This window comes from Buteo buteo, chromosome Z (assembly GCF_964188355.1).
Source record: "Buteo buteo chromosome Z, bButBut1.hap1.1, whole genome shotgun sequence".
NCBI classification, from domain to species: domain Eukaryota; kingdom Metazoa; phylum Chordata; class Aves; order Accipitriformes; family Accipitridae; genus Buteo; species Buteo buteo.
Window position 1 is genome coordinate 13,700,139 of NC_134204.1, and position 26,968 is coordinate 13,727,106.

Consider the following 26,968-nt stretch of genomic DNA (forward strand, 5'->3'; position numbering starts at 1 on the left):
ATATCAAAAATGCTGTCAATATTGACACTTGCTCTTTTAAAATACTTACAGTTCATTTAGAAACTATCTGAGTAATGAGTCTGTGCTTCTAGCCCTTGTGGAATATATTAGCAGATCACACAGTCATCTGATATAGTTTTAACCATCTATTATTATTCCTTAGCTTCGGTAGTTAAACTAGACAGTTTTCTTGTCTTACACCACTTTTGGTCATAAGGAAAGTTAATCCCTTTTCTGTTGCTATGGCAAATTTTGAAAATAGTATTCTCATTCTCTTAGCATATTCTCCAATGTAGTTACAAATTAACACTTTTTATAAAGGGGAGTGTGAATTATGCCTTACATTTTATTTTTAAGGATTCCTCTAGTTTCTTGGAAACTGCCTTCACCAGAAATAAATATTATCAAGTCAAAAAGCAAGGGAACTCTACAGAAGAGTGTTAAGGATGAGAATTCTGAAAATGGAGTGGCCACTCTGGGGAAAGATGAAAATCTTATTACTGATACATGGCAAACAGCAGTAACAGCAGTATCAAATATCGTAAGGAATGTTTTATTTACTTCAACATTTCTGGATCAAACAGTCAAAGTTTCCCATTCAGTAGGCAGCCTAAACATACAGTCTACACACTGTGTATCTCAATTTCATGCCTCTTGCTCCACCACTGATATTTCCATTGAATAGGTTTGTGTTTCTATGAGGAAAATGTTGGAATCTCTGTATTATCAGCACCTCTGTATTTATAACTGACCCTTTCATTCCATTACTGAGAGAAATAATTTGAATGTTGACTCTATATATCTACTTCTTCCGTGATAAACTCTTCCCTTATCCCTCAATAGAAGCGTGAAAACGGGGACAAGTTTTATCCCGTGATGCAACATTTGCTCAAACCTTGCACAACTTAAAAAGCTATGATTACATTCTTTTTTATATATAGCTAAAAGTAAATTAGGCGGGCTTTTCAAATGGTTGGTTTCTCGGTTCACTTTTTCTTCTCTCTTTGTTAATTTTAAAATAAGTTAATTTCTGCACCCTTACAGTATAACTGTAGCCTTGCTTTCCATACTGTTGATTCTTACATTTCTCACTTTTTCCTAGAGTACAGGTAATGGGTTACAAGAATTAAAACCACTCTCTCTGTGTCTTCCATTATTGCTGTAGAATTTTATTTTTGATAAATAGTCAGAATGTAATAAATTTTGTTAGTTAAAATATCTCCTTTGTTTTATTTAAGTCTCAGCACGTACTTTCAGCAAGTATAGGCTATTTAAAACAGTAGTTGTACTGTGTTGATACTATGTACTTTACTATGTGTGACTATGGTGTCAAGGTAACAGCTGAAATACAGTCTAAAGAAATGGAGGAAGAAGAAGAACATCAGCAGCTAGAACTGAAAGAAGATCTGAAATCTTCACAGACACTGTCAGGCAAAGCTGCTGGGAAAGATGTCAAAGATACCAAAAAGCTTTCTCCGAAATCAGCTACTAAAAAGAAAGGTATTTGAAATGCAGAATTTGTTTTAGCAGTGCTTGAAATTAGTGAAATGTAAATATGTCAGTAATGCAGAAAAGAGTAAGCCAAGACATTTAAGTTGGATTTAATTTCTCTTTTGAGATGTCAAGTGTGACATATCAATGTGAAAAGCTGGTAGTGCAGAGGCTTTTGAATGGCAATTGCACTTATTTAATCATATGTGTTGTCATTATTATTATGTAGTAATAAATGTTCTAAATAGAACCTAGAAAGTAAGTATTAATTTTTCTCCATGTGCTGTTTTGGAATTGAACAGTTAGAACTAGTTTATCAGATTAAATAAAATTCCATTAAATTCTGCCTACTTGCCAGCCATAATGCAAAATATTTCAAATATTAAAATAAAAGTACTGAAATAGAATGGATAAATTATCCAATACCCCAAGATATTTTGGAATGAATTTATCGGCCATATAGTAGCATGCATCTATCAAGGTCCATCATTTTTATATATAACTGTAATGTGGTGTAAATAAAGAACATAAAATCTAATGGCATATGTAGTCCTAAGAAAGAGCAGATTGCCACTGAGGTAGATCTTGTTCATAGGCCTGGCAAGAATCTGCCCAACCAGGTGAGAATACAAATTTTTTTTGCAAAAGAGAAACAGACCTAAAAACCTCTATATTTGTAGCCTAGCAATTCAGGCAGTCTGTTGGAAGGAATTCTGCCATGCAATGCTGTTTATACATTTTTTCATAAATACTTCCTTGAGCAGGTAGTGGTTTAAGTAACTTCCACTTCTTTCTGCAAAATGTCATAGCTCCAGCAGGAAGCAAGGCTAGTAGCCTAAACCTTGTATCTTTTGTAAAGACATTCCACATAGCAAGAGAGGGGCTTAAGCCCTGTGGGTGTGAGGGTAGCCTGAAATTCAGGTACTCCATTTCCAAGTGAGAAAGCTGTAACTGCAGAGTTACTATGCATAAAGCAGCTGACTTTTTTTCTTTGACATGAAGGACATTTTATTTGCACTGTACTCAGTGCTCTCTCTCTGGTTGATTCTGCTCATAGTACAGTGAACAAGTATAGCCCTGCAAATACTTAGCCACATGGATACCTAATTTGTGAGCCCCAGGGAGCCTTAGGTGTGTGCTTAGCATCTCAGTCCAGCCAAGAGAGTAGCAAGTTTTTCAGATTTCTAGAAAAGCTTTGTGATAAAAAATCAGCAGCTATCACCTATTGTATGCTAAGTGACTAGGTTGGAGTTTATGGTTTGCTTCTTGGAACTAAATTTTTGTTCAGACCTGGTACTAGATGACTTACCTGAAGTCACAAAACTATAAAGTGACAGAACTGCAGCCAGAACTCAGCTGTGTATTCCTCATGGTAGAAGATGAAGTGTCAACTAATGTGTCTGTAACTGAAGTATCAACCTTGATTTTATGCCGAATGCAGTGTTGCTGTAGTGCTCCTGTAACAGAATAATTCCCTAGGATACAGCTGTAGGCTGGTAACTGAGTGAGACTACTTATCACATGTACTTTTATCACTTCTAGATTTGATCATTTGCTTTAAGTTGACCTTAGGTATCATGCAGATGTCAATATTTTTTTCTATACCATCTCCATCTGCTCTTCTTCTTGGACAAAGCAGTTAGAAATATTTTAATATTTTTGAGTTATAGTCAAAGTGTTGGGACCACAATTTCATGCAATCTTTAAAAACATGATCAAATATCAATGTCTGTTCATTGATATGTAAGTTAAAACAAGCTGCAAAAGCAGCTAGCAGAATGGCTTAGAAAAGCATGAAATAACATACCTCTTTTTTTTTTTTTCTTCTGACATATTATGATTTTTTTTTAAAATAGCTTCATTGTTCTTTTCACTGCTTTGATGGTAACATGATATTTACTAACATAGCATTTTTACTACAGTTTGCTAAACTTGAATTTGCCCTAGAAGGAATAACTATTATTCAAAAGAGGTTTATTTATATACTGGTTGTGATAAATTGGTAGAGATTAGGCTCAAAGAGATCATTTTGGTCATCTAGGATCACAACAATAACATCCTGGCCTGTATCAGAAATGGTGTGGCCAGTAGGAGCAGGGAAGTGATCGTTTCCCTGTGCTTGGCACTGGTGAGTACCTCGGGTACTGTGTTCAGTTTTGGACCCCTCGCTACAGGAAAGACATGGAGGTGCTGGAGCGTGTCCAGAGAAGGGCAACCACTTTGGTGAGGGGCCTGGAGCACAAGTCTTGTTAGGAGCGGCTGAGGGAGCTGGGGCTGTTTAGTCTGGAGAAAAGAAGGCTGAGGGGAGACCTTATCACTCTCTACAACTACCTGAAAGGAGGTTGTAGTGAGGTGGGTACTGGTCTCTTCTGTCAGATGGCTGGAGGTAGGACGAGAGGAAATGGCCTCAATTTGCACCAGGGGAGGTTTAGATTGGATATTAGGAAAAATTTCCTTACTGAAAAGGTTGTCAGGCATTGGAACAGGCTGCCCAGGGAAGTGGTGGAGTCACCATCCCTGGAGGTGTTCAAAAAATGTGTACATGTGGCACTTCAGGACACGGTTTAGTGGGCATGGTAGTGTTGGGTTGACAGTTGGACTCGATGATCTTAAAGGTCTTTTCCAACCTACACGATTTTATGATTCATGATCTTCATTTAGAAATACATTTTAGGGTGCTATTTAATCAATTATAAGACAGTTGCATATGCTGAAGTAATTTTATGCAGTGTTAATCTTAGCATGTCTTGCAGATGTAAATCACATTTGAAGAAATCTAAATATGCTATGTGGACATAAGACACCTGAGTAACCCCGCTTTGTATTCTCATAAATGGTCACATCAAGTAAGGTGGAAAGTGCCATTTTTAATTTTAAAATATTTGCTGTCTTGTGAGTGCCTGTGTAGAGATACACAAACTTACCAGCAACGTCCAAAGACGGTGAGAGGTCTATTTTCCTGCAGGACCACCTTCCACTGCATCTGTGGTTGAAGTCAGTCCAGCTCCTATAACCCCAGAGGAATTAAAGAAACGAGAACTGACACTTAAGATAAAGCAAGAATATTTCAGTGCTTTGAATCATGAAGGTATGTTACTATTTTGTTACTTATGTTGGAGGCTGATTGTTATTCCTAATTTAGGTAGTGTAGTAGTCAAAACTAGCCAGAAACTCAAGGGAAAATGGATGGATGGATAAGTAAGAAAAAGGAGGGGAGAGAAAGGAGTGTCTGGAGAAATCAGGAATTTTTTTAGGGTGGTAGTCATCAGTGATTTTGTGGTGAATATATTTAAACTAGAAATGTGTTTTTCATTCTTCTTTTTGTTCTCTTCCATTTCATTTCATTTCATTTCATTTCATTTCATTTTCCATGACTAAGCAAGTACTCATCATGACAGAGTAAGTTTCATATAGGTGGTTAGCCACTCATCAGTATTCAATTAAATTGAATTCAGTATTTAAAATGTTTTGATCTGGGAAAGAATTTGTTGGCAATGATGTATTTCATTGATGCTCTTCTCTCTGATTCCCTCTTCCTTCAGCTGCATGGGATTCAAGCAGCAAGGCACAATTTTGTTTATTCTTACAAACTCCTTTCTAGACAAACCCTTCCAAAAGCTACATATTGTTCAGTCGTTCTGTCTCTTTTTCTGTCTTATCAAATAACTTCCAAGCCAACTGGACAATTTCAGCCAAAAGTAGATGTCTGAAAAACAGAAGTCCCAAATCAAAAATACATTGAAATTTTTTTTGAAGATGGGTTTAGACTAGATGGAAAAGACCTCTTTCTCACTGAAGGGAAGATAGAACCTAGCCATTAGATACTCTGTTTGGCAACAGTTGGCAAGCCCATCATCATGTATGTTACCTTCTCGGCAGGCTAACTTTTGCATAGTATTTACTATGAAAAGTAGAGGGCAAACATCAGTTAATGAACAAACCACAAATTCATAAGGCTTCCTTAGGTCCACACCAGACCAAATGCTTGTGCACCTACCACTTTCAACATGGTTTAATCAAAAAAGCAGCATAGGAATAAATATTCTAAGATTTTGGGATAATGAGGAGAGGAATGGTAGTAACTTTGAACATCCTGATATAGGAAGATTAATTTTAGTCATTCATTGACATGTTTTGTTTTCTTGAGGTTGCTTCATTTTCATCTTATACTTAACAAAAAAGCCAAGATAAGAATCTAAGGAAGACTAAACATGTTGAGCTATATTTCATAATTGCACAGGCACGTAGCTGGTACATTTGAGGATCATAGTTTCACTTGCAGCTATGGTAACTGGATGCTTGTGCTTTTGGTTATACAGATATATACAGACTAGCAAAGTCACTAGTTGTGGACAGTTGCTAAGTTTTTAAAGTTGATTTCATATTCCATTTCTCTGTTGCATCAATGTGCCTTGCCTTTTACTCTGTTACTGTTAAGAGAGCAGCTTTATCAGTGGCCTGTGCAGTAATTGCTTCTGAAAAGGCAGGGAGACAAAAAATGTCATACACTTATCTTTGTAACATACTGATAGCAGCTACTCAAAGAAAATGCAGAGAAGTCACAAATAAGGCAGCCTTAAACTGTATTAAAGAAAGGTGACTAGACAGGCACAAAGCATCCTCTGAGGTACTTTCAGTTACTTAGAACCTTTATTCTTATGTCTTTGCCATCAAATAAAGTAACCCTCTGTGAGACCCAAATCCATTCTGTGTTTAAAATTTTGAATGTCAACTCTTTCTTACTCAAAAGAGAAAGTGTGCAGAGTTGTATTCTGCTGTGACTGAGAAATAACCTGAAAAGGACATGCCTTATATTTTTCAGGGTCCATCTTTCTACATTGGTTGCCCAAAGAAAGTTTCAGCCCCAAACCTAAGTAGCAGGTAGAATAAGGATTATAATGTAAATAATTTTAGTCTTTAACTTCGAATTCACTGTACCAATTACAATAAAATATTAATTATTTTAAAGATTCTGCAGTATAGAAGGTTAAATATGAAGAAAAATCAGGTAGAATACTGAATTTGCCTTCAGGATTGAAAATAATCTCTAGCTACTGGTCCTCTTTGCTTACTCTTCTTTTTAAATGCTTTGAATGTCTTTCAGTGCTTGTTTTCTGTGTTTCTCAACACATTACCTCAGCTGTCTTTTCATCCACATGGCATCCTTTTTGGTTTGCACATTGCTGACTTGTTCCCATTTCTTGTCCTTTTAGCTCCTTTTTTTAAGTATTAGCCCCTCAGTGAGAGACTGGGTTTTTTTCTCAGTTCTTCCCATTCTGAAAACTAAAAATAATGACATTGTAATTTCTTTTTAAAAGTTTTATGTAAATACTCTATGCATAATTTTGGTAAAGGTTCATTATTTTCTTAGTGCTCACTAACCAAACTCTTTTCCAATGCAGCCTGAGTTTTATGGTATAAAATACTCATATATAGGAAGCCTGGAGCAAAACCAGTAAGGTTATTTAAAGGGCTGGAGGTTAGAAACAGAAAAGCAAACTTTTGTTGTGATTAACATACGTAATGATTTAGATGTGTTTTCTTTAAAGTTTATCCATAACAGGGTACTCAAACTTGCATCATTAAGCTTCTAGGTCTGCTGCTTTATAGTGTTAATTTAGTTCAATGACACTGTCTACTTAAACATCCTCTGCACCTCTATATTAGTTTTATTAAGATATTTGTTACTGTGTGAATTCTGATGCTTATAGAAGACACACTTTTGTAAAATACATGGTGCAATAGGGGCGATTCTGAAAAATAATTTGTTCAAGAATATCAGAAATTAAATAAATATTTTACTGCCTAAAAAAAGGTTAACATGTTAAACTCTAGGTGCTTAAGACTGAGAATTTTCCTCAAATTTTATAAATATTAATTATGATGACATTACTGTTTAAACAGAGGTAGCCACAAAATCTCGACTAGAACTTATAAAAGAAAAAGCTTTAGCATTTGTTGAAGACCTAACAATGAAAGCAGAAGAGGCTTATAAAGATATGGAAAAGTGGCTTGGATCCAGGTTCTTGGCAGAAATGTCCAGGTAATGTATATTCAGTTGTAAACAGGAACCTTTTCAAACTAGACTATGCTAGTAAAGATAGTTGTTTATATAGAAGCAAATAATTTGAAAAACATATGTAGAAAATAATAATTTCATTTCATGAACTGGAATTTATGTTAAATACCTGAATGGCAATATCTCATTTTTTTGGATGATTAGAAGGTATTGCTGGCAGCAGTAGGGGTAATTATCAGTTCTGCTGTTTTTCTAGACTACAGATTTAGTAGATTTATGAGCATCAGCAGACAACCAGTTATTCCATTTAGCAGAAGCTTCTATATCATTTCCGTGGCTCCTGTCACTTTGTATTGTGCGATTTTTTTTCTTCCCTGTGCTTTACATATGCTGGAAAATATAACCTAGTGTTATTACCACCATGTATAACATTTCTCAAAATTATTTCAAGGTCCATTAAAAAAAAAAGTTCTTCACAGTTTTTCTGTCCTAGTAAATAAAATGTGTTTGGGAGCACTCTATGACACTTAGGTCATCTGACATAGAATGGCCTATGTTCATATCATTAAAGGATTTTACTCTCCAAAAGAAAGGGGTCACTTTGCCTTTTGGAAAATGTTTCTGGCCCGTACTAACTTTTGAAGTATACCTGGGACAGTGCTAGTTGATCCATGTCAGGGCAAGGCCAAGACGAGAGATGAATGTAGGATGTGAAAGCTCTGACAGTCAATACCTCAAAGAGGCTGAGCCTCTGCCTTCCAGCCAGTTTTATTTGGTCTCCTGACAACAAGCACTACCAAAGACACAATAGTTACAGAACATCATGTTCTTTGACCTGATACCTCAGGCCAAACCTATGTCTAGTTGAACATTATAGAAAGCTGACATCTTTCCCTGTATAAATTGTACTCATTACACTTGAAACAGGTGTTCATATGCCCCTCCACAATGCTACTCTAGAAAGTGCTTTGTACATCTAGGATTTAGGGACAGAGCAGAAGATGAAGGTAAAGGGTAAAGGATGATTACAGATAGAACGTGTATGCTCCACCCCTATAAAATGTATGGAATAAAGAGTCATACTTTCATATTTTTCCATCTGGTTTCTTCTGTGGCTTAGATCTGCCTTTATATAAATTTCTTGCCACTTTCACAAGATTTCTTGCTGCCAGAGGAGGGGTATGCTTCCTAATGATTTTGCTGAGTACAGAATTCACACACAGGATTTATAATTATTACTTCAGTAAAGCTCTCAAAGTGTAAACACATTAAAATTTGAACCTAAGTTTTTAACATTGTGTATTAAAAGTATTCATTGTTTTCTGCATTTACACTTTCACAGTGTTGAAAAGCTGATTGAGGTTGCACGACATCATATTGAGAGTTCTAGCAAAATCCAGTACGAAATTACTTTAGAAGAAGCAGATTTCTTCATCAGCAGTGATGTAAAAGTGATTCCTGACCCTGTTCTATCACCGCAAGTTCCACACATAGAGACCTCTGGAAGTGGTACTCTAACTATTTCACAACTTAGTACACTTCATAAGCAGTTTCTACAGGTGGCACCTAAAGGTAAGAAAAATTTTTCCTTTTCACACCTGAGGGACTGTTAGTTATCTACTTAAAATTGAAACTGGTGGGAGCTACTAAACATTACTTACCTATATTGTTAAAGATCGCAATACAGTTGAAGATCCTGCTACATATAAAAGTAAAGTGATAGTGCAGAATATTGAAAATGTGAAATACCAGACCACTTGAAAACTTTTAATGTCTTTGCTATGGGCTTTATATCCTCAAGACCACATAATTAATATTCCTCTAATAGGTGTCTCTGTAATATGTTTTTAAGAGTGGTATGTGTCATGCTTACTTTGCTTAAAGATGCAAATCTTTAACTTGTTTACAAATTCATAGCTCAGTGAACAGTGAAGCTATATTATTTTAAAACACATTTTAAAAGAAATCACTATTTTCTTGAAACTATTACATAGGGCCTATTATAACTATTAACCATTATATTCTTCAAGTCAATGTGTGCCAGTTGTTTTGGGTGATTTGCAAGTGTTAACTCAGAGATGTATTTTTTTTTCCTTCATATGTGCATTTATTGTGTGCCTACCCTCTGATTATGGGAACCTTAGGCTTAGGATGCTTGGAAAGTTTCTCTTGCAAAACTAGTTCCTACTGCTGTATAAATGTTACAAAATAATTTAGGTAAGGCAGTTTTAAACTGAGGTGGAAAGTAGTTAAACACATATTTGAAGAGAGTTTCATTACTACCAGTGTTCCATATTATAATTATAATTTTAGCATGATTGCCACTAAGATCATGAAATACAATGTGTAAACATGTACTTATGATCTTGGATCCAACTCTTCTATGTAATAAGGCCACAAAGGCACAAGGAAGTTGAATTTAATTCTTTATTTGGAAATGCTTTTCATGCATATTTATGGAGGATTTCCAATTAACTTTGAAGCATGAACCCATTGTAGGCAGAAAGATGTTTACAATTTTCCTTTAGAGAGATGCATATCATCTTATCTATAGTGTAGGAACGTGGGTGTGTATAAGCATTCCAAACTCTTCTATAGAGATTAATTTAGCAGACAGTATTGCGTATATAATGCCATGTGAAACTAAAAATCTCTACATTTGTAGTCATTAGATAGTGCCACAGAGGTGAAACGCAGATACCAGTTTGACTGGTCATTCCACTTAAAAGGGTTTGGGTTTTTTTTGCTTTTAAATAATTTATTCATTAAGATATTTAAAACTTAAAACAACTGTCTAATAGAAACTCTCATATTCTTGACATGTTTAAGACAGAACAACTATTTTCCTCATGCATTTGTAATAATTAGCAAGAAGACAAATGAAATGTTTCTTTCTACAATATTGTCCTTCTGATAATATTATATTCACTAAACTGACCCAAGATTAATTGCACAGCTATCCAAAAAGGTAAATATCTTGACTTAATAGCCACCAGACAGTAGAAGAACGCTGTTGCATGTTATCTGGGACAATGGTAAGGAATTATTGTTTAAAATAAGGTCCCAAAGAACATGCAACAGCATTCTTCTACTGTCTGGTGACTATTAAGTCAAGATATTTATCTTCTTGGATAGCTGAATTAGGATGGGAAGCACAAGCTATGCAAGTCATTTTTAAAATACTTTCCTTCTGTTACACACTTTAAGACCACATAAATCACATCCCAGATTTCCTAAGGCAACCACTCACTTTCATTATAGAGACTCCACAGGAACAGTTAAATCCTTCCTCTCCTAAAACATCAGGAAGATTTTTCACATCCTCTTGTTCAATAGAATGCTCAACAGAAAACATGCCTCCTTAGTAGTTAGTGTCTTGCTGAACAAAAGAGGGAAAAACACTAAAGCACCCAACACACTGGCAGTGAAACTGTTTGACAGCAGCTCTAAAGGAGATACAAGAATGTAACAAACTAACCCTGTCTTGGATAACGTGTAAACAGAACTAAATTTGCTGCCAAATATCTTAGTCTTCTAATTCTTACCTAAGCAGTCCTCTGAGCATTCATAATGGAAATCCACACAAATGAGCACATGAGGCATAGACTATAGGGCAAGTCTAAATTGAATAAATCTACCAATATTCTGTACTATCTAAATAGCAAAATTCCTAAAGTTGTTCTGAAAATGGAATATTAGGCTTATTTTCTATAGCATTATGGAGATTACATGAAGAAGACTTTTACCCAGAAATCCAAGCAAAACAAAGAATAACAAAGGAGAAATTATTATGTTGGAAGAAATAAATATGTAAACAGTTTTCTCACAGGGTATTTGGTCAAAAGGATGTCTTTTCAAGATATGTTTAACAAATTGCCAAAATGAAAGCAAAAAGTGGGAATACCAATATACTTTAAAATTGTTTGGTACTTACAAAAGAAATCTTATAAAAATTGTAAACAGTTTTGTGTTTCCTAGGAATTTAAAGTATTAAAGAACTGCCGACTCATCACAGACAACTTTGTTCTATCCTGCACACTTGGTTCTCCATTGAAGCACATTGCTCACCATTCTAAACTCCGATGGACAGAAATTACAGCCTATGCTGGACCTTCCTACCTACTGACCCAGTCTTTCATTTGATAAGGAAATACTTAAATTACTATTTTTTTTATTAATCCAAGTGCCATTGCCCAAACTCAAGGTGGCTCTGCAGTATTTGTTGATTTCAGTAACTCCTTTGATCAACTTGATGACAGTGCTTTAATATATTGCCTCAGGAATGCGCGGCTTTTTTATAGGAAGAACTGTGGCAGGTCTTAAATGGAGCTACTAACACTTTTTTTTCTTTTCTTTTCTACAGTCTCTTTGGATGTGTCTGTTCTTATCAACAAAATTAAACTAACCATCTATTAGATCTCATCTGCTTTGATTCCCTTTAGGACTATATTCTTCCTATGACCACATCTATTGTCAATTCAATTAGGACACATCTGGAATGTCTCAATTTTCTTCTAAAGGTGCTTCAGAGAATGCAATTTTGGTAATGTTTTGTATTATCAAACAGATCAAACCAGATTCTATCCCAGACTTTTGTTCTCTATCTTATGACTGAATTACACAAGGGAATTTTAAATTTTATTCATTTTTTCACAGTCATGATCCTCATGCACTATTCCAGTTTGAATTCTAAAACTGATTATTCATCAGAAATAAACTTCCATCAGGTTTAAAAAACTTCTATATCCAATATCCAGAAAATGTTTAAAATGCTTATTTATAAAACTATAAAATACTCTGCTAAAATGTGAACCAGGAAAACCAGTAAAACCTATGACCAAATGGTATTGCTGTTATATTTCAAATTGTAGACTTGTCAATTGAGTTTTAGTGTGTTGCTAGATTTGGAACAGATAGGCAGATTAAAGTGTGCATCTAGTTAGGCTAAAATTTTACCTCTTTAATAGAATATTTTGTTGAGTGGAACAGTCAGAATTATATGCTGATCCTGAATAATGTCTGTAGATTATGCTTTCTCTTCCCAAGTGTTTTTGTAGAAACAATTCAAGAGCTTAAAATGGTAATCCTCATGACCTGACTTGGATGTGAAGAGAGAGTGAAGTCCATGTGTGAGCACAGAAAGTTCATCATCTCCAACTTCTCTTTTCTAAGACTATATTTCTTTTCAAAACTTGAAAATAAGAAGAGTTAAGTTTGTAGACAGAGGAAATATCTTTTGCTAGACAAATTATATAGATAGAAAATGGCTAAACTTTGGAGATATAAAGCCCTTAATCAGAGATCCAGAATAGATAGAATACCTCTCCCTACAGATAATGGAAAATTTGGTAATTCTACTGACAGTTTCACTTACACGTCCTGTTATGTCTTTTACTAAATCATGTATGTTATTTAATTTCAGAAGTCTCTGACTGTTTGCCTATGTTGTTCAAACATCTGTGTATCCAGTTACTTTTATGAAAGATATTTAATGTTTGTATATGTTTCTGTGCATTTGAATATATATATACAAATATTAAGATTTCAATCAGCATGATTGTGCAGCAACAGGCATACCTTACTTTGTGTGATTCTAAATTTAAAAACCCAATTCTTGCTAATTAGTGAAGATTGGACATACAACATAGCAGATTCAGTAATAATTAGTGAATAAATGAAGTAAATATTTACAGTGGAAATCACCTGCAGGGGCTGATGAGAATCTCAATATCTTGCAGGAAATTAATCATATTTTTGTGACTCCTGTCTTTTTCATCTAAGGACAGAAGTATCCCATATTACTAGCTTTTAGACTACTAAAGTTAGATGAATATGATTCAGCCTCAGGGTTTATTTCACTCATCCATCCCTTACAGCATTGCTACAGACTCTGGTGCGTAACTTGCATAGATCATCATCCAAACTTCTAGTCAGAAATTGCTATGGAAACATTTTTCTCAGTGAAAATGGAGAAGAACAGGAATCTGTTGAAATGTTTTGGTAAAATCTGATGAAAAGGGAGTAAAATGTTAACATAATTCTCATCTCTATTATAGGTTTACAATTTCTTCATATTTTGTTGCCTGTTTAAATTTGTAATCTGAATCTTTACTACAGATCCTCGATTTAGGGAAATACTTTCATATGTATGAAAATATTCTGCTTACTCGTGTATCATTAAGAAATAGTCTCATTTGTATATCTGTGCCTTATAAATGAGGCATGGTGGTTGCTCTTTATTTCTTATGTCCCTTTAAAATGTCAGTCCTGGTTCACAGGGTACACACCTAGTGTACACTTATGCTGCTGTCATTCTTAATGCTCCTTTTTTAATGTTTATTTTTCTGTTTTCGGTTTCACTCATGGTCATACTCTTGATTTCTTCACTAATTTTTTGCATTTGTTTATTATGTTTCTGCACTGGTTATTGAAACATGTAAATACTTGTCAGTTTCACCTTGTGTATCAGTGAATGATACTGACTTTTAAAAAGATTTTCATGGAAAACAATTCTACATTGTGTAGCTTTTTCTACATTAGTTTTTATTTTTATTTCATTGATGACAAACGTTTATGTGAAAAAGAGGTTGCTTCAGAAGTAGTAGACTGGCCTTCTTTTGTATCCTGTGTTCTTTCCATAGAACCACTGCAACAAATCCCACCTTTTCCCATGTTCCCAGTTTCCTCCCACTAGTCCTCCTGTTCCTTTTCATGTCTGTTAGCCTCATTTAAGAAAAAAAACCAACTGTTGTCTTTCTTTCATGTCATCTTATCTATGTGTTTTGCTTGCACAGCTATGGCTAGGATGCACTGGATGCTGTGTGGTCTGGAACTGAGTTTAGGCTGACTTACGCCTCTTGGCCACAGAGTGGATAAAAGCTGGTCACCTCCCTGCTTTTTCCTCAGCAGGAGTGTTTTGAGGATCTTTCTCCTGTACCTCAGAACAGATCTGAAAGAAATTTATAGGACCTTCATAACTCTACCCTCCTGACAAACCTGTTTCAAATTGGCCAGTGAGGGAGAACTGGCAGACAGACAAATTGATTTAAAGATATATAGGCAACATAACTGCATGACCTTATTTCCTTAGGTAAGCATGGTAAGAATATACTAGAGGGAGGATTTGTAATGAGTATAATCATAGTTTAGATTGGTTATAGAGCTGATGTGATGGCTCATGCCTCTTAACTATATAGTTACTGCTCTCACACACTGTAGGATATGCTGTCTTTCTAAAGACAAATACAGCTGATCACTTATAAACACATGATGTCCCAAACATATTTTTCTAAGAGTTTAAATCCTTGTGTTTTGAAGTAAAAAAATTCAAAACTTGAAAAATGTTGGTGACTGAAGGTCCTTCTTACAGGGAATCTTATCCCTGACAGTGACTCACAGAATCTACTCTAATCCCCGTTTTTCTAATCAACAGCAAATTTCTACAGGTGCCCGTACACCTGAAAAAGTAGTAGGCACTACAAAGATGTTACAACCATTTTGTACCTTCCACCCCCTGACTTCTGCAGTTTCAAATCCATTAATCCTGTCCCCCATCTCTTTTTCACCTTTTCTTGCAGTTTGAGGCTGCCTAATGTTAGGGAATATTTTTAATCTTCACTGTATGTTAAGAAAGCTTCTCCCCCTCTCTTTTTGGTCCTGGGTATCATACCTGGGCACATGTCAGAAAAAACTTCTGTGGTCTGGTTGTTTTTGCTGTCCATTTGGACCACAGCTGCTACCTCAGATTTAAAGTCCTTTAAAAGAATCGCTCATAATGGAAATGTATTTAAACTGCATGTTCCTAACTTTTTAATATTATGGCCTTTCTGGATGCTCAGAATAGAATGGAACAGACAAGCTCTCATTTTTATGACAATGAGAACAAACAAACAGTTCTCACAAATTGTATAATGCATATATGAAAATTTGGCCCTTGTAAAATAGAGAAGAGTGGGATACAGGGACTCTTTTTCTTAAGGCCTTTTAAAGCACCAGAAATGGCATTTCCTTCTATGATTATTTTAATGCAATTGTTAATTTTGCCCCTTGACGTACACAGCACAACAAGGAGGGTGGGGAATCAGATTGTTCTTAGGTCATTTCCTCACTGCTTTACTTCTGCTGTTTCCCAATGAATAGATATTTAGTTTTATTGCTTCAGTTCTTTATGGAAATTGCCTTCATTATTTGACTGCTTTCTTTTCAAAGTCATGAACTTATGGCAACAGTGTACTAAAAGAATCATTAAATTACTTGCCAAAAGTAGGAGATTCATGAGCTCTAGAGAGAAAAATTTCAAAAACATCAGCTTATGGCATTAAGTCCTATAAAATTTAAGAATTACCATCTTGAGAACAATTTGGGAAAATAATATTGAGAACAATCTCAATGCTTTAAGAATGTTTCCATTTTGAGAACAAAATGTGAAGCTTATACAGTTCCTCTTTCTCAAAACAGTACTAAAATCATTCTGCAGATAAATATATTTTAAGAAGATAAGATCAGCTACATATGCCATAGAACATCTTATGCATTCTGTGACAGGTATTTGATTATGTATTTACAGACTTGCTCCAAGTTAACTTTTCTGTTAATGTCAGGTGTAATGGGCATCGTAATAGGTTTGTGACTTCAGTAGTATCTTTGGGAGACATTTTGCCTGAAAGACCATTCTGAATTCCACTCCCTAACTCTGTTTTTCTGTGTTTCAAAAATGGTATTGATGCTTCTGCCTTTTACTGATTGCATATTCTGACAAACTTCTGGTAGTCAAAAGGAAGTTGGAGTCAAAACTGACGATTTCTTACAAGGGTTCTGAGTAGCCTCCAAGTGATGTGAGAGTAGAACTCAGTTTTCCTTGTTCTCTTTTATGGCTGTTTATTTCAAGTCACATTCTAGTCTCAAATTAACAAAATAAATAGGGACAAAAAAAAAAGAAAAAATACAATTGATAATTTATGAAATAAAAACTATTTTATATTTAGTTGCTTCTTTTTAAATTATAGCCATAAGAGCACTGAAACAATTTAAAAGCAAGAGTAATTCTTCTAGCAAGAGAGAAGTTGGTGACAGAGGGAAAGAGAAGAAAGACTTGGAACATCAGAGAACAAAGAGGAATCGCCAGTTTCCAAAAATATGGCTAACAAAATACTCTTGGTTAAAATATGATGATGAAAGAGGAATAATGTTTTGTGCACCATGTCGTAAACATAATGTGGATTTGGGGGAAAACATTCATAATTTTTGTTCTGGCACTGATGACTTCAAACTTGAATTTATAAATACACACCAGAGTAGTGAAGCTCATGCCTGGGCTACCTGCATGGAAGCTGCCAGTACTGCTTCACCAGATACAGCTTCTGCTGAGCAGATGTTGAAGAGCATGAACTCCATAACATTAGGTAGAGTAGAAAATATTTTTAGAACATGTCATGCTATTGCTAAATCTGGTCATCCCTTTACAGACCTTGACTGGATGTGCAAACTGGATGATATGAAAGGAGTGGATATTGGTTCTGTATTTAGAAATGACAAGTCAGCAAGAATGTTTATACATTTTATTGCTGAAGTAGAAAGAAGAGCTTTGAAAGAGAAACTGGATAAATGTAAATTCTTTTCTGTTATTAGTGATGGGGTCACAGACGGCATACTCAAAGCAGCTGCAGTTGTCTACGTACGCTTTGCAAGTGAAGGAAAAGTTCATTGCCAGATTGTTGGGGTTCAACCTGTTCACAAAACTGATGCTTCAACTATAAAAAATGCAATTGAGCACACATTACAAATAAATCTTCAGCTTAGTCTGGCAAGCCAAGACTGGTCAAGAAAATTAGTTGGATTTGGAAGCGATGGTACAGATGTCACAGTAGGAGAAAACAGTGGGGTAGCTAAACTTCTGAGGGAAATTCAGCCTTGTGTACAGTCTGTGCATTGTTTTGCTCACCGCCTAAAGCTGGTTTACAAAGGAGCACTGAAGAATATTCAGCTGTACAACATCTTAAGCAATGTCTTGAGAAATATCTATTACTTTTATCATAACTCACCTCTAAATAAGAATAATCTCAAAGCCACATATGAAGCCATTAAGTTACACCCAGCTATTCCTTCTCGCATTGGAGGCTCCCAGTGGCTTCCTCGTCTACGAACAGCTCTACAAATTCTCCTTAAAGGTTATCCTGCAATTGTTCTACATCTGAGTAAGGTAAATAATTTAAAATTTCAATGTAACTTCAGGAAAAATTAATTGCTATGGCTAATTTTGGTCCACACACCTGACACTTTATTTTTCTATATTGATTTCCAGATTGAAAGAGATTCAAAAGCCTCAAATCGGCAGAAAGTCAAAGGTCTTTTACACCTCCTTCTGAGAATGGAGATAGTCAAGTTTTCTCACTTTCTGTTGGATGTCATCAATGTCCTCAACATTCTGTCACGTGTTACTCTGGATCACAACTCCTCCATTGCAGATGTATTTGCAACTGTGCAGTCAACACTGGAAACACTCCACATGTATCAAACAAGGTCTGGCATTTCTAACAACTGAACAATGATCTCTTAGAATATAATAAAAGAGTATTATATATTGTTTTGTATTCTGTATCTTTCAGAGCTGGTCCAAAGGAACGGCTGATGGAGACCATTCAGCACTTTCATGGTTACCAGCTTGTTGGAAATGGAAATATTTCTGCAGTACGAACCAAAGTACTAACTAATTTGGTGAAGAGGCTACGTGATTGTTTTTGTGATGCAAGTCAAGATGTCTTGAGAGCAACTACTATTGGAAGTTTTAAACTGTGGCCTCACAAAATGAAACAAGGTATAGAACAATGGTAGTGGCCATTTGAAGTGCACCTTCTAAATTTTTTAAAAGCATAAAAATATGTTTTGTTTGTCTCCGTTATAGAATTTGGTGAAGAGGAAGTATCTGTCTTGACTAAACATTATGAAGTCATACTAGAAGCTGCTAGTGTGAAAATAGGTGAAATAGAAACTGAATGGAGCATGTTGAAATTAGAGCTGTATAACAGGTAATAAAAAAACTTCATTTGTTTCTGTTTATTGATTTACTCAAAAGGATTATGGAAATACATTTAGTGGTAGTTATAATTATATTTCTTACCATGCTTTTTAGGTTTCAGAACATCCAGACCTTGACATGGGATTCAGTGAACTCACATTATTCAAAGAAGTATCCCAACATCCTGGCATTGGTAGATTTGATCCTAACTCTGCCAGCAAGTTCAGCTGAAACAGAGCGAGGCTTCAGTCAAATGAAACTCACCATGATGCATTTACACTCTAAACTAAGGTCTGAAAGTGTGACGGATCTTATGGTAATTCAGATGAACTCTCCAGATATCAAAAAATTTGACCCCCAGAAAGCTATTCATTTGTGGAATGTTACTTGGCAGAGAAATAGAAGACTACAGGGAGGTGATATGATGACAAATGAAAGACCAGATTACTCTTCTGAGTTTGATTTGGAGAGTCTCTGTGGAAGTGAATAGATGAATATTGTTACTTTTTATTTTGCAATCTTCTTGCAACTTATATGGATACTTTAACAGAATTCCTTGCAGGGTTAATGAGTGTAACATTTGTATTTTTTTCATAATGTATTCTAATGTTCAAACATGCCTTTTCTTTATGTTCACTGCTGAATCACCAGTAGATGTTTACATTTGCTCTTCTGTACCTGACTTCTGTAAATCTGAAGACAATGAACAAAAATAATGGAGTACATTGTTAGCTTGGTGGACGGAGGGATGACTCGTAACTTCTATCTAATTGTTTATTGCCTTTAGCTGAGTCATATTATATTATAACCACTGGAGTTAACTGTCATCTTACTATCAGTCTTTAATAGTTCAAGAAGCTTCACTGATTTGAAAACTTTGATTTTCTTTTGATAAATGTGTGGAAAATCAGTGCATTATTTCTGTCAAATGATTGCTTGACCTATGTAACCTATGAATTTTGGGTCATACCTTCTCTCCATATCTATATGTGTTGCTACTTTTTATTCTCTTGTGGATAAGGTCTAATATGACTTTTCACAGGTTTTTGTCGGACTTGTCCTTCAGAAGACTTTCCTACAGAGGCAGAACAGATCCATTTTCCATTGCCGATTATTAATGCACAAATCAGTCTTCCCATAGCAAATAGTATTACAGCTAGGATATGACTAATATACTTCACAGCTTGAACCACTTTTATTACCTGTAAAAATGTTTGTGAGGGTTGCAGTAAGAATACTGTATCTTGATTTTTAATTTAGGAGCTGAGAATGAGAATTGTTCAGAGAAGTATCTGATTTCATAACTTCATACTTCTACATGTTTTAAATGCAACTTTCTACTTGATAAAATTATCAATAATCAAGGTAAAGCATAGCAGCACAATATATGTCTACCATCAAGGAAAAAGCAATGTTTTATATCACAAGATAGCTAAAAATGAAATCCTTCATGACCCTTCTTAGTTCTTCCAACAGTGATGAAGATGAACTAGAAATAATTGGGGAGAAATGAATGTGAGGTCATTCACCTTTAAATCAACCCTTTTCTAATCAGGATCAACTCTCTACTTTCAATATAAAACATGTCTAGTAATTGCAGAAGATATACTATATGTATATACGCACACACACATATAGTCTTATTTTGTGTGTCTTGCATATATTGCATACCTTGCATATATTCATGCTTCTTCTAGGTCTAAACAGTATGTCAGAAATAGAGTAGGTTTTGAATGCATGCCTCGTTAGGGGATGTTAGTCCACTCAAGTAGAGTTAATCTGTGGGGATCAGAAAAAAAATATCAGTACTGTGCTTTCTATGGTTGATTATAAAAGATCCATCAGTGAAGTATCTTCATTTGTGATTTCTCAGATAACAAAAATGTTTAGTTATTCTTTATCTAATAAGCAACAGGATATATATGAGAAAGGGTACCTTATTAGATATGTGGCATTGCTAATTCTAAGGATTTTCTGTTAAGTCACTGTTATGACCAGGGCTAGACAGACCAGGGAGTCATGTTTAATTCAGAATTCTGACAGGCTAAATTAAGGTGAAACGGCACCAAATGATCAGTTAAAGATTTTATTCATGGCAGAAGCAAACTGAACTGGGGAGGTGTGATAGTCGGTGGTGGGGTTTCTCACAACAGGAATTGGCATGGAACTACCTCAGTGACCCATGTAACCTGTGGTAACCACGTACATCAATTCAGGGAAGGAGATCCCTCCCACTGAGTCAAGAGGTTCAGAGCAGACCCCATTGCTTTCTACACTCCTTCTTAGAGAAGGGCCCAGGGGCGGCTGGATCCACTCCTAAGTCCCACACTTGGTCAGGGGTTTATGACTTAAAGGGATGAAGTGTAGGGATTTTGGAAAAGGAAAAAGAAAGAGAGAGCGAGACAGAGAGAGAAAAAGGAAGAGAGAAAGATTTCACTGGTCCTGGGTCCAGTTCCACTGGGTGCACGCACCTAAGGCTTCATTTTGTGTCCTTTTATAATCTCCTTGCCCCTCCTTTGGGTGGGAACTCGAACTCATTAGGCTAATGAGCAGTTTGTGAGCCTTTGGGTTTGGGGGTCGTTTGGGGAGTAACTTCCCCTTCCCTGCAGACCATCCAGAACAGCTTATCAGAACAGGGAGCTGTGCACCCTCCAGCATGCCCTCCCCAAGCTGTTGCTGATGCCTGTGCTGATGGGCTTTTCACCTGTGGTTCCTTGCTGTACAGGGTTTGTTGTTATTCAGAATTTGTCTTTAAGCAGAACTTGCCCCACCACAATGTTTGAGACATTAACTCTTTCAGTCTCTCACAGTCACATAATACCAAGTTTTTCCCCTCAAAGTTTTCAAATGGGAAGATTTTAACAATGATGAGATTGGAAAAAGTTTGAAAATGTGTCCCCAGAATGTCAACAACAGAAGACAAAAAACAAAATAAAGAACAAAAGTATATTTAGAATCTATAACACTGAAGTCACTTCTATGATGCATGGTGGCAGCATCACATTTTTAGTATTTGAATTGAAGATAATGGATACATTGCCCATGGAAAAATAATAGCAAAATCTTAGTATCATAACAAGTATTTGGAAAGGAATATCAGGAACTCATCCATGTCTAAAAATCGGATTAGTCAGACAATCTGTATCCAGTATTTCCCCCTTGTTCTTTTTTTATAAGCTTTTAAAATAGTCTACTGTAGAATGTATGGTTTGTTTTCCTTAGTGCTTTGGTGTCCTTCTGATTATATGTTTTATTACTACTATCTGAAATATTTTTGCTGAAAATAAATTTTATCTCCTATCATTCTTCCTAACTGCAGCTATGGAGAGGGTGTTATCCCTATCCTCTTCGTAACATTTGGTTTTAACTGGAAAACTACTGCTATGTCTTCTCATCGTCTTCCTTTCATAGATGAAACTAGCAGAATTCCTTCAGCCTTGCCTCTCAGGACATGTTTTCTAAGCCTGTGATGATTCTTGCTGCCTTCTCTAGGGCACTCTTTAGTTTCCATACATCCTTCTAGATCTGCAAATTCCAAAATTGTATACCGACAGAAGCTTTAACAGCTGAAAAGAATGCACTAGATTATTTCCAGTGTCTTCCCATGTACTTTCTGGCAATATTGTAATCTGCCATAATGCCCAGAGCCTTTTCTACAGAAATTTTACTTTGCCAGTAAGATTTCCATTGTGACATTTATGCAGTTCATTATTTCATCCCAGTGTGGCACTTGACAATTATTCTTATTGAATAGTGTCCTTCTTAGCCTAGACTATACCTCAAATTTGTAAAGTTCATTTTGAATTCTAATCCTGTGCAGTCTGTTTCCTCAAAGCACTTTGATCTGTTTCCAGTGAAACTTACTGATCTTGACCATCTCTTCAGTTTTTCAAAATCTTTTTGAATTCTGATTCTTTTTCCAAAATGCTTGCTATCCCTTCTAATTAAAAGCGTTTCCACACATGTAATAAGTTAATTTTCTAGTCAGTCTCCTACATCATTTAACAAAAACCTGTTGGGTTTGGTTTCTTCTTTTTTGGACTTGAAAAGATTTTCTAAAGAGCATACTTGTTTTTTTTTTTAACCAGTCTTGTTAGTAGACAAAGTTGATTCTAGGAACTGTTTTCCCCTTCTTTCCCAGAAGACATTATTTCATTTTACCACTTGCAGGGTACCATTTGCAGATACCAGTATTCTTTTCTCAGCACCACCTGTGTAGCTGCCCAGTCATAGCATCTCTCCATGATTATAAAACATTGGCAACTCCTGAATTAAATTGATGAATCACCTTTTGTCCTGTAATATAATCAGATATTCAAAACCAGTTCCATGCTCTATGATATAAAACCAATACATTAAATATAGACAAAATATTTTAAAATACATTGAGGAAAGTTATTTGATATCTTTTTTATATGCTTATGAGGGGTTTCCTCTCTCTCTGAGACTTCCTCATTCCTCCTAGTTATGTCACGAGGAGGAGTTAGGTCACACTCCATTTGAAATTTTTGAACTATTACAACTTTCTGAAGACACTTTGGAATTGTCCCACCTTGGATGTTTCAGGAGAAGGTAGTAAAGCAAAAGAAATTACCCTACAGCACATCAGCAATTCTATAATTAATAGATAGAAAGTAGCTTAGCTCTGAATGAAAGAGAGGGTTGTTTCTTCACATTTACCACAGAGGAATAAAAATGGTTAGACACTGCAGATCACCTGACAGTGCTCAAATATCTCACATTAATTCATGTTTGCCATAGGCTTGCATCAGCTAACATTAAATTTACCTGAAAACTATGTTCTAGCATGTTTGACAATCCAAAGTTCTATAAATTGTGCTTAATTTTTTAGACTCTAAGCCGCCTTTAATCCCATTTCTGACATTATCTCTTGGTTCAAGTTCTTTAATTTCCTCACCCCTCAAATATTTTTTAGGTATGTTTCTGAAGTTATGTAACCTCACAAAAAAGTGACATGAGGATATTAGTATCCTTTTAGAATTTCATGCAGAAAACCAGAATTCAATTTTGGTTTAGGAAGCCAGAAACTCATAGGAAATACGGGAACAGCATTTTTTATTGTCATATAGGGAAATCATAGTAGGAATTGAACAGTTTAAACCCTAAAATAATGTGAGAGAAAGAACTTAGATTGCCAGAGTACTGGGGATCAGATGTGGAAAGGGAAATGTTTAGTAAACATGAAATAAAAATTATCATAGCTGGACTTTTCATGGTAAAGCACTAGACAATTTGAGACTGCAGATAAGATGTAAAATTTTTTTCCTGTTATTTTAATATAAAGTTTTCACTGGCTCCTTGGTGGACCATAGCCTATTCTCCTCATGAACCACTAAAAAGTTACCAGGTTTATTGAATCTTCTATGAAGTCTCACAGTAATGATATTTCTGTGATGTAGGCTTTATTGCGCTATATGGAAATCATCTGATTCTTGTGGCTTGAAGTTCTCATCAAAATAAAAGTTTCTGGTTACCTTAACATTAAGAAATCAGCAATCCAAGGTGCTTCAATAAACAGCCTAACTCACATGATTTTTAAAAGATGTTCTGTCTCAAAGTTGATAAGTCAAAAACCTTCAAGAGCTGACATCAGAGCACTGTTACCAGTCTGCCAGTATTTTTTTCGCAGCTTTTGCTTTCATGCTGAAATTTATTGTAGGACATAAGACTTCAAGTCCAGGTCTTTCTCACTTCCTTCTTCTTGTCCCAATGGACTTTAAGCTTCGCAGATCTATTTTCTTCTGTTCTATCCAAGCTTATATATGTATAGGATTTCTCTGCTGTATTAAGATGTGCTGAGGGCATTACTCCTGTTTTTCCTGATTGGAGGCAAACAGGTCTACAGATATAGTAGACAATTAATTCAAATTGGCAACTTGATTTTGAGTACTGACATTATAAAATTAATGTTCATTCACATTCTCAATATTCCTAGCACTTAAATCTTTCTTCATAAACTTAACAAACTTCACTTCACTGTTCCATTTCAAAGAAAAAAAATTGTTAGCCATAAAATGTGCACAGCTGTGCCTTTTCAAAAGGAGAAGACGTTTGGCTGTAAAACAGAAAAAAATTAAGTAAGTCCTTCCAGTATTTCACTGATTGTGTTTGCCTTTAAAGGTAATCTGAAAACTTACTGTTTTGACGCTATAGAAGTAATCATAACCTGACCAAATCAGCTTTGTCTCTCAAAATTTAGATCATTTGAAACTTTAATTTTATATTTTTTGTCATTAACTGTAGAGGTTTTGCAGTGAATCCTCACTTAGCCAGCAAAGTCCATTTCTGAAAGAAAAGACTCATATCTGTCTGTTAAATTTTAGTATACATAATTTTGTGTTTTAATCCTGTGCATGAAGTTTGAAGTTTCTATTTGTTTATAAGAAAATCCATGCCTATTTTAAAAAACAAATAGGATTTTTTGCACTTACTTATTTTTATCTTATGATTTCTTTAAAATAAAATTGATGGAGCTATTTATAACTTTTGTAGAAGTATTTAAAGCTTTTTAAGCAATTAAATTTTGTTTCAAAGTTTAACAGACAGTCATGTGTGTTTCCATTCTGTTCTCTAATACATGCTTGCTTTCAAGAATAGAGGTAGATTTATGGTTGGTTAAAATAGAACACACCAAAAGAAAAGGTAGATAGGTATTCATTACATAGAAAATGTGTGTGATTGGTATTTGTGAATTCAATAACTCATAAATTGTCAGTGTGGATTGCATGAAAATGTGTTAGTGATCACAGTACAGATCAGATTTATTAAAAGAATGGCAGTGTATTGGAATATTTTACATTTTGCTATTAGACAGACCACACATGATTTATTTTGAATGAGAAAATTTTATGTTTGGCTTGAAAGGTATTACCACTATCAATAGTACATAATAGCAAAATAAATAATTTTCCCATATGGCCATTTAAATAAAAAAATAGAATTCCTTTAACAAAAGAAGTCTATTTAAAATGGTAAATATATTTTTTTTTAATATATTGTCTTTCTTTTCTTAGGTTTTATACAAAAGAAAGTATTTATTGACATTTTTATTGACTTGATTAATTTGAATCTTGGAGCAAATTGCCTTCCCAACGCATGGATGAACTTAACACTTCCAGATGTAAGTTAACCCCTATTTTCATTTCAACTGAAGTATTGGTTTGTGTAGAAGATGCAGTATTGTCCTTACTATGATAAAGTCAAGAGTATAACTATTAAAGGGCACTATCAATTTTTCCTTAAAATTCTTCTGTTTCACTAGAGAAAGAGTCTGGAAGCCACTGTGCCAGAAATAAAATGTTTTTGTCAGCGCTATGTTTATTTATGATTTTCAGATTATATCAGTTCCTTAGACACCATTGAAAATTCCATTTCCAGGAGTTAAAATAAGACTGTTTATGTTCTTCATTCTAACACAGGAGAATAAAATCTGGAGCTGTATGACCTTAAATTTATTTATCCAAGATTTTCAGATTTAGGAACATGAAAAATTGTAATTTAGTCTTTCCAAATCATCCATCACTGAATTCTCTGATTAATTTTATTTTCAGATGTTGCTGGTAAGCCTATGGAATGAAAAGAATGAAAAGATTTACTTGTTTCAGCATTTTTTGATAATTATTTCTGATAGTAAGCCATGATTCACTGCAAGATTTTAATTGGATTTTACATGAGGGAAACAGCCTTATTCAAATATTTTTCACACAGATTAACTGCATGAGTAAACCATTTTAACATTTCTGAATGATGGATTTCACTAAACTGAGTTTAGTGAAAACTAGGCACCAATGTCATCGTCAGTACATAAAAATCTAATCTTAGCACAGGAGATTAATTATATGAGTAAAAAATTGTTTATTAATAGATGACATGTATGTATGCCTTGTTCTTTATGCTTTGAGAACTTTTAGTGCTTTTAAGTACTATTTTTATTTTAATATCAGAATTTTCTTTCCTTAAAAGCACCATTTTTAGATGAGACTTTTAAATTTATAGTGAAGGCAAGAACTTACATACAAAAGGAGATGCATGAAGCATTATATAAGGTAGACCTTTATTCTGCACAAGCTATTCTGAACTGAACTCACCATTTCATCATTGTGTGACTTAATAGAATTTCAAATAAGTTTTCAAATTCTAATAAGTGGTACTGTACCTGCCAACGTTAGGGCAGATGACATCTACAACATTACCAAATTGTCTTACTCTGTGTTGCCCCAGGCCCTTATTCCTGTAAACACATTGCTTCCTTCTCGAACTCCAGTCTGGAACAAACCAGACACTTCCCTTGACAAGGAATTCTGGATGTGGGGCAGGAGATAGCGTAGAGATACATAGTAGGGTCTCACCACACCATTAGTGCAGAAATGAACTGTGCCAATTTTGTTCTCTCTATCAGATACAGCCTTCACAATGCTGTGTCA

At 35.0% G+C, this 26,968-nt stretch overlaps 2 protein-coding genes across 2 annotated transcripts in view; both read left to right on the plus strand.

Moving 5' to 3' along the window:
- Positions 1-12,712, plus strand: part of SPEF2 (sperm flagellar 2) — a 59,177-nt gene extending 46,465 nt beyond the window's left edge. Inside the window, exons 24-29 of the mRNA XM_075020573.1 lie at positions 358-541; positions 1,335-1,500; positions 4,457-4,579; positions 7,396-7,534; positions 8,853-9,082; positions 11,474-12,712. Of these exons, the coding sequence (XP_074876674.1) occupies positions 358-541; positions 1,335-1,500; positions 4,457-4,579; positions 7,396-7,534; positions 8,853-9,082; positions 11,474-11,496 (865 nt within the window). The 3' untranslated portion in view covers positions 11,497-12,712. The remainder of the gene's footprint in view (positions 1-357; positions 542-1,334; positions 1,501-4,456; positions 4,580-7,395; positions 7,535-8,852; positions 9,083-11,473) is intronic.
- A 3,403-nt stretch (positions 12,713-16,115) lies between these two features.
- On the plus strand, positions 16,116-25,638 carry LOC142026669 (zinc finger protein 862-like). Its single transcript, XM_075019899.1, has 7 exons — positions 16,116-16,131; positions 16,516-17,708; positions 17,811-18,028; positions 18,115-18,323; positions 18,411-18,534; positions 18,639-18,815; positions 25,559-25,638. The coding sequence occupies exons 1-7, from the start codon at positions 16,116-16,118 to the stop codon at positions 25,584-25,586; spliced, it is 1,965 nt and encodes a 654-aa protein (XP_074876000.1). The 3' UTR covers positions 25,587-25,638.
- Positions 25,639-26,968: the final 1,330 nt, after the last annotated feature.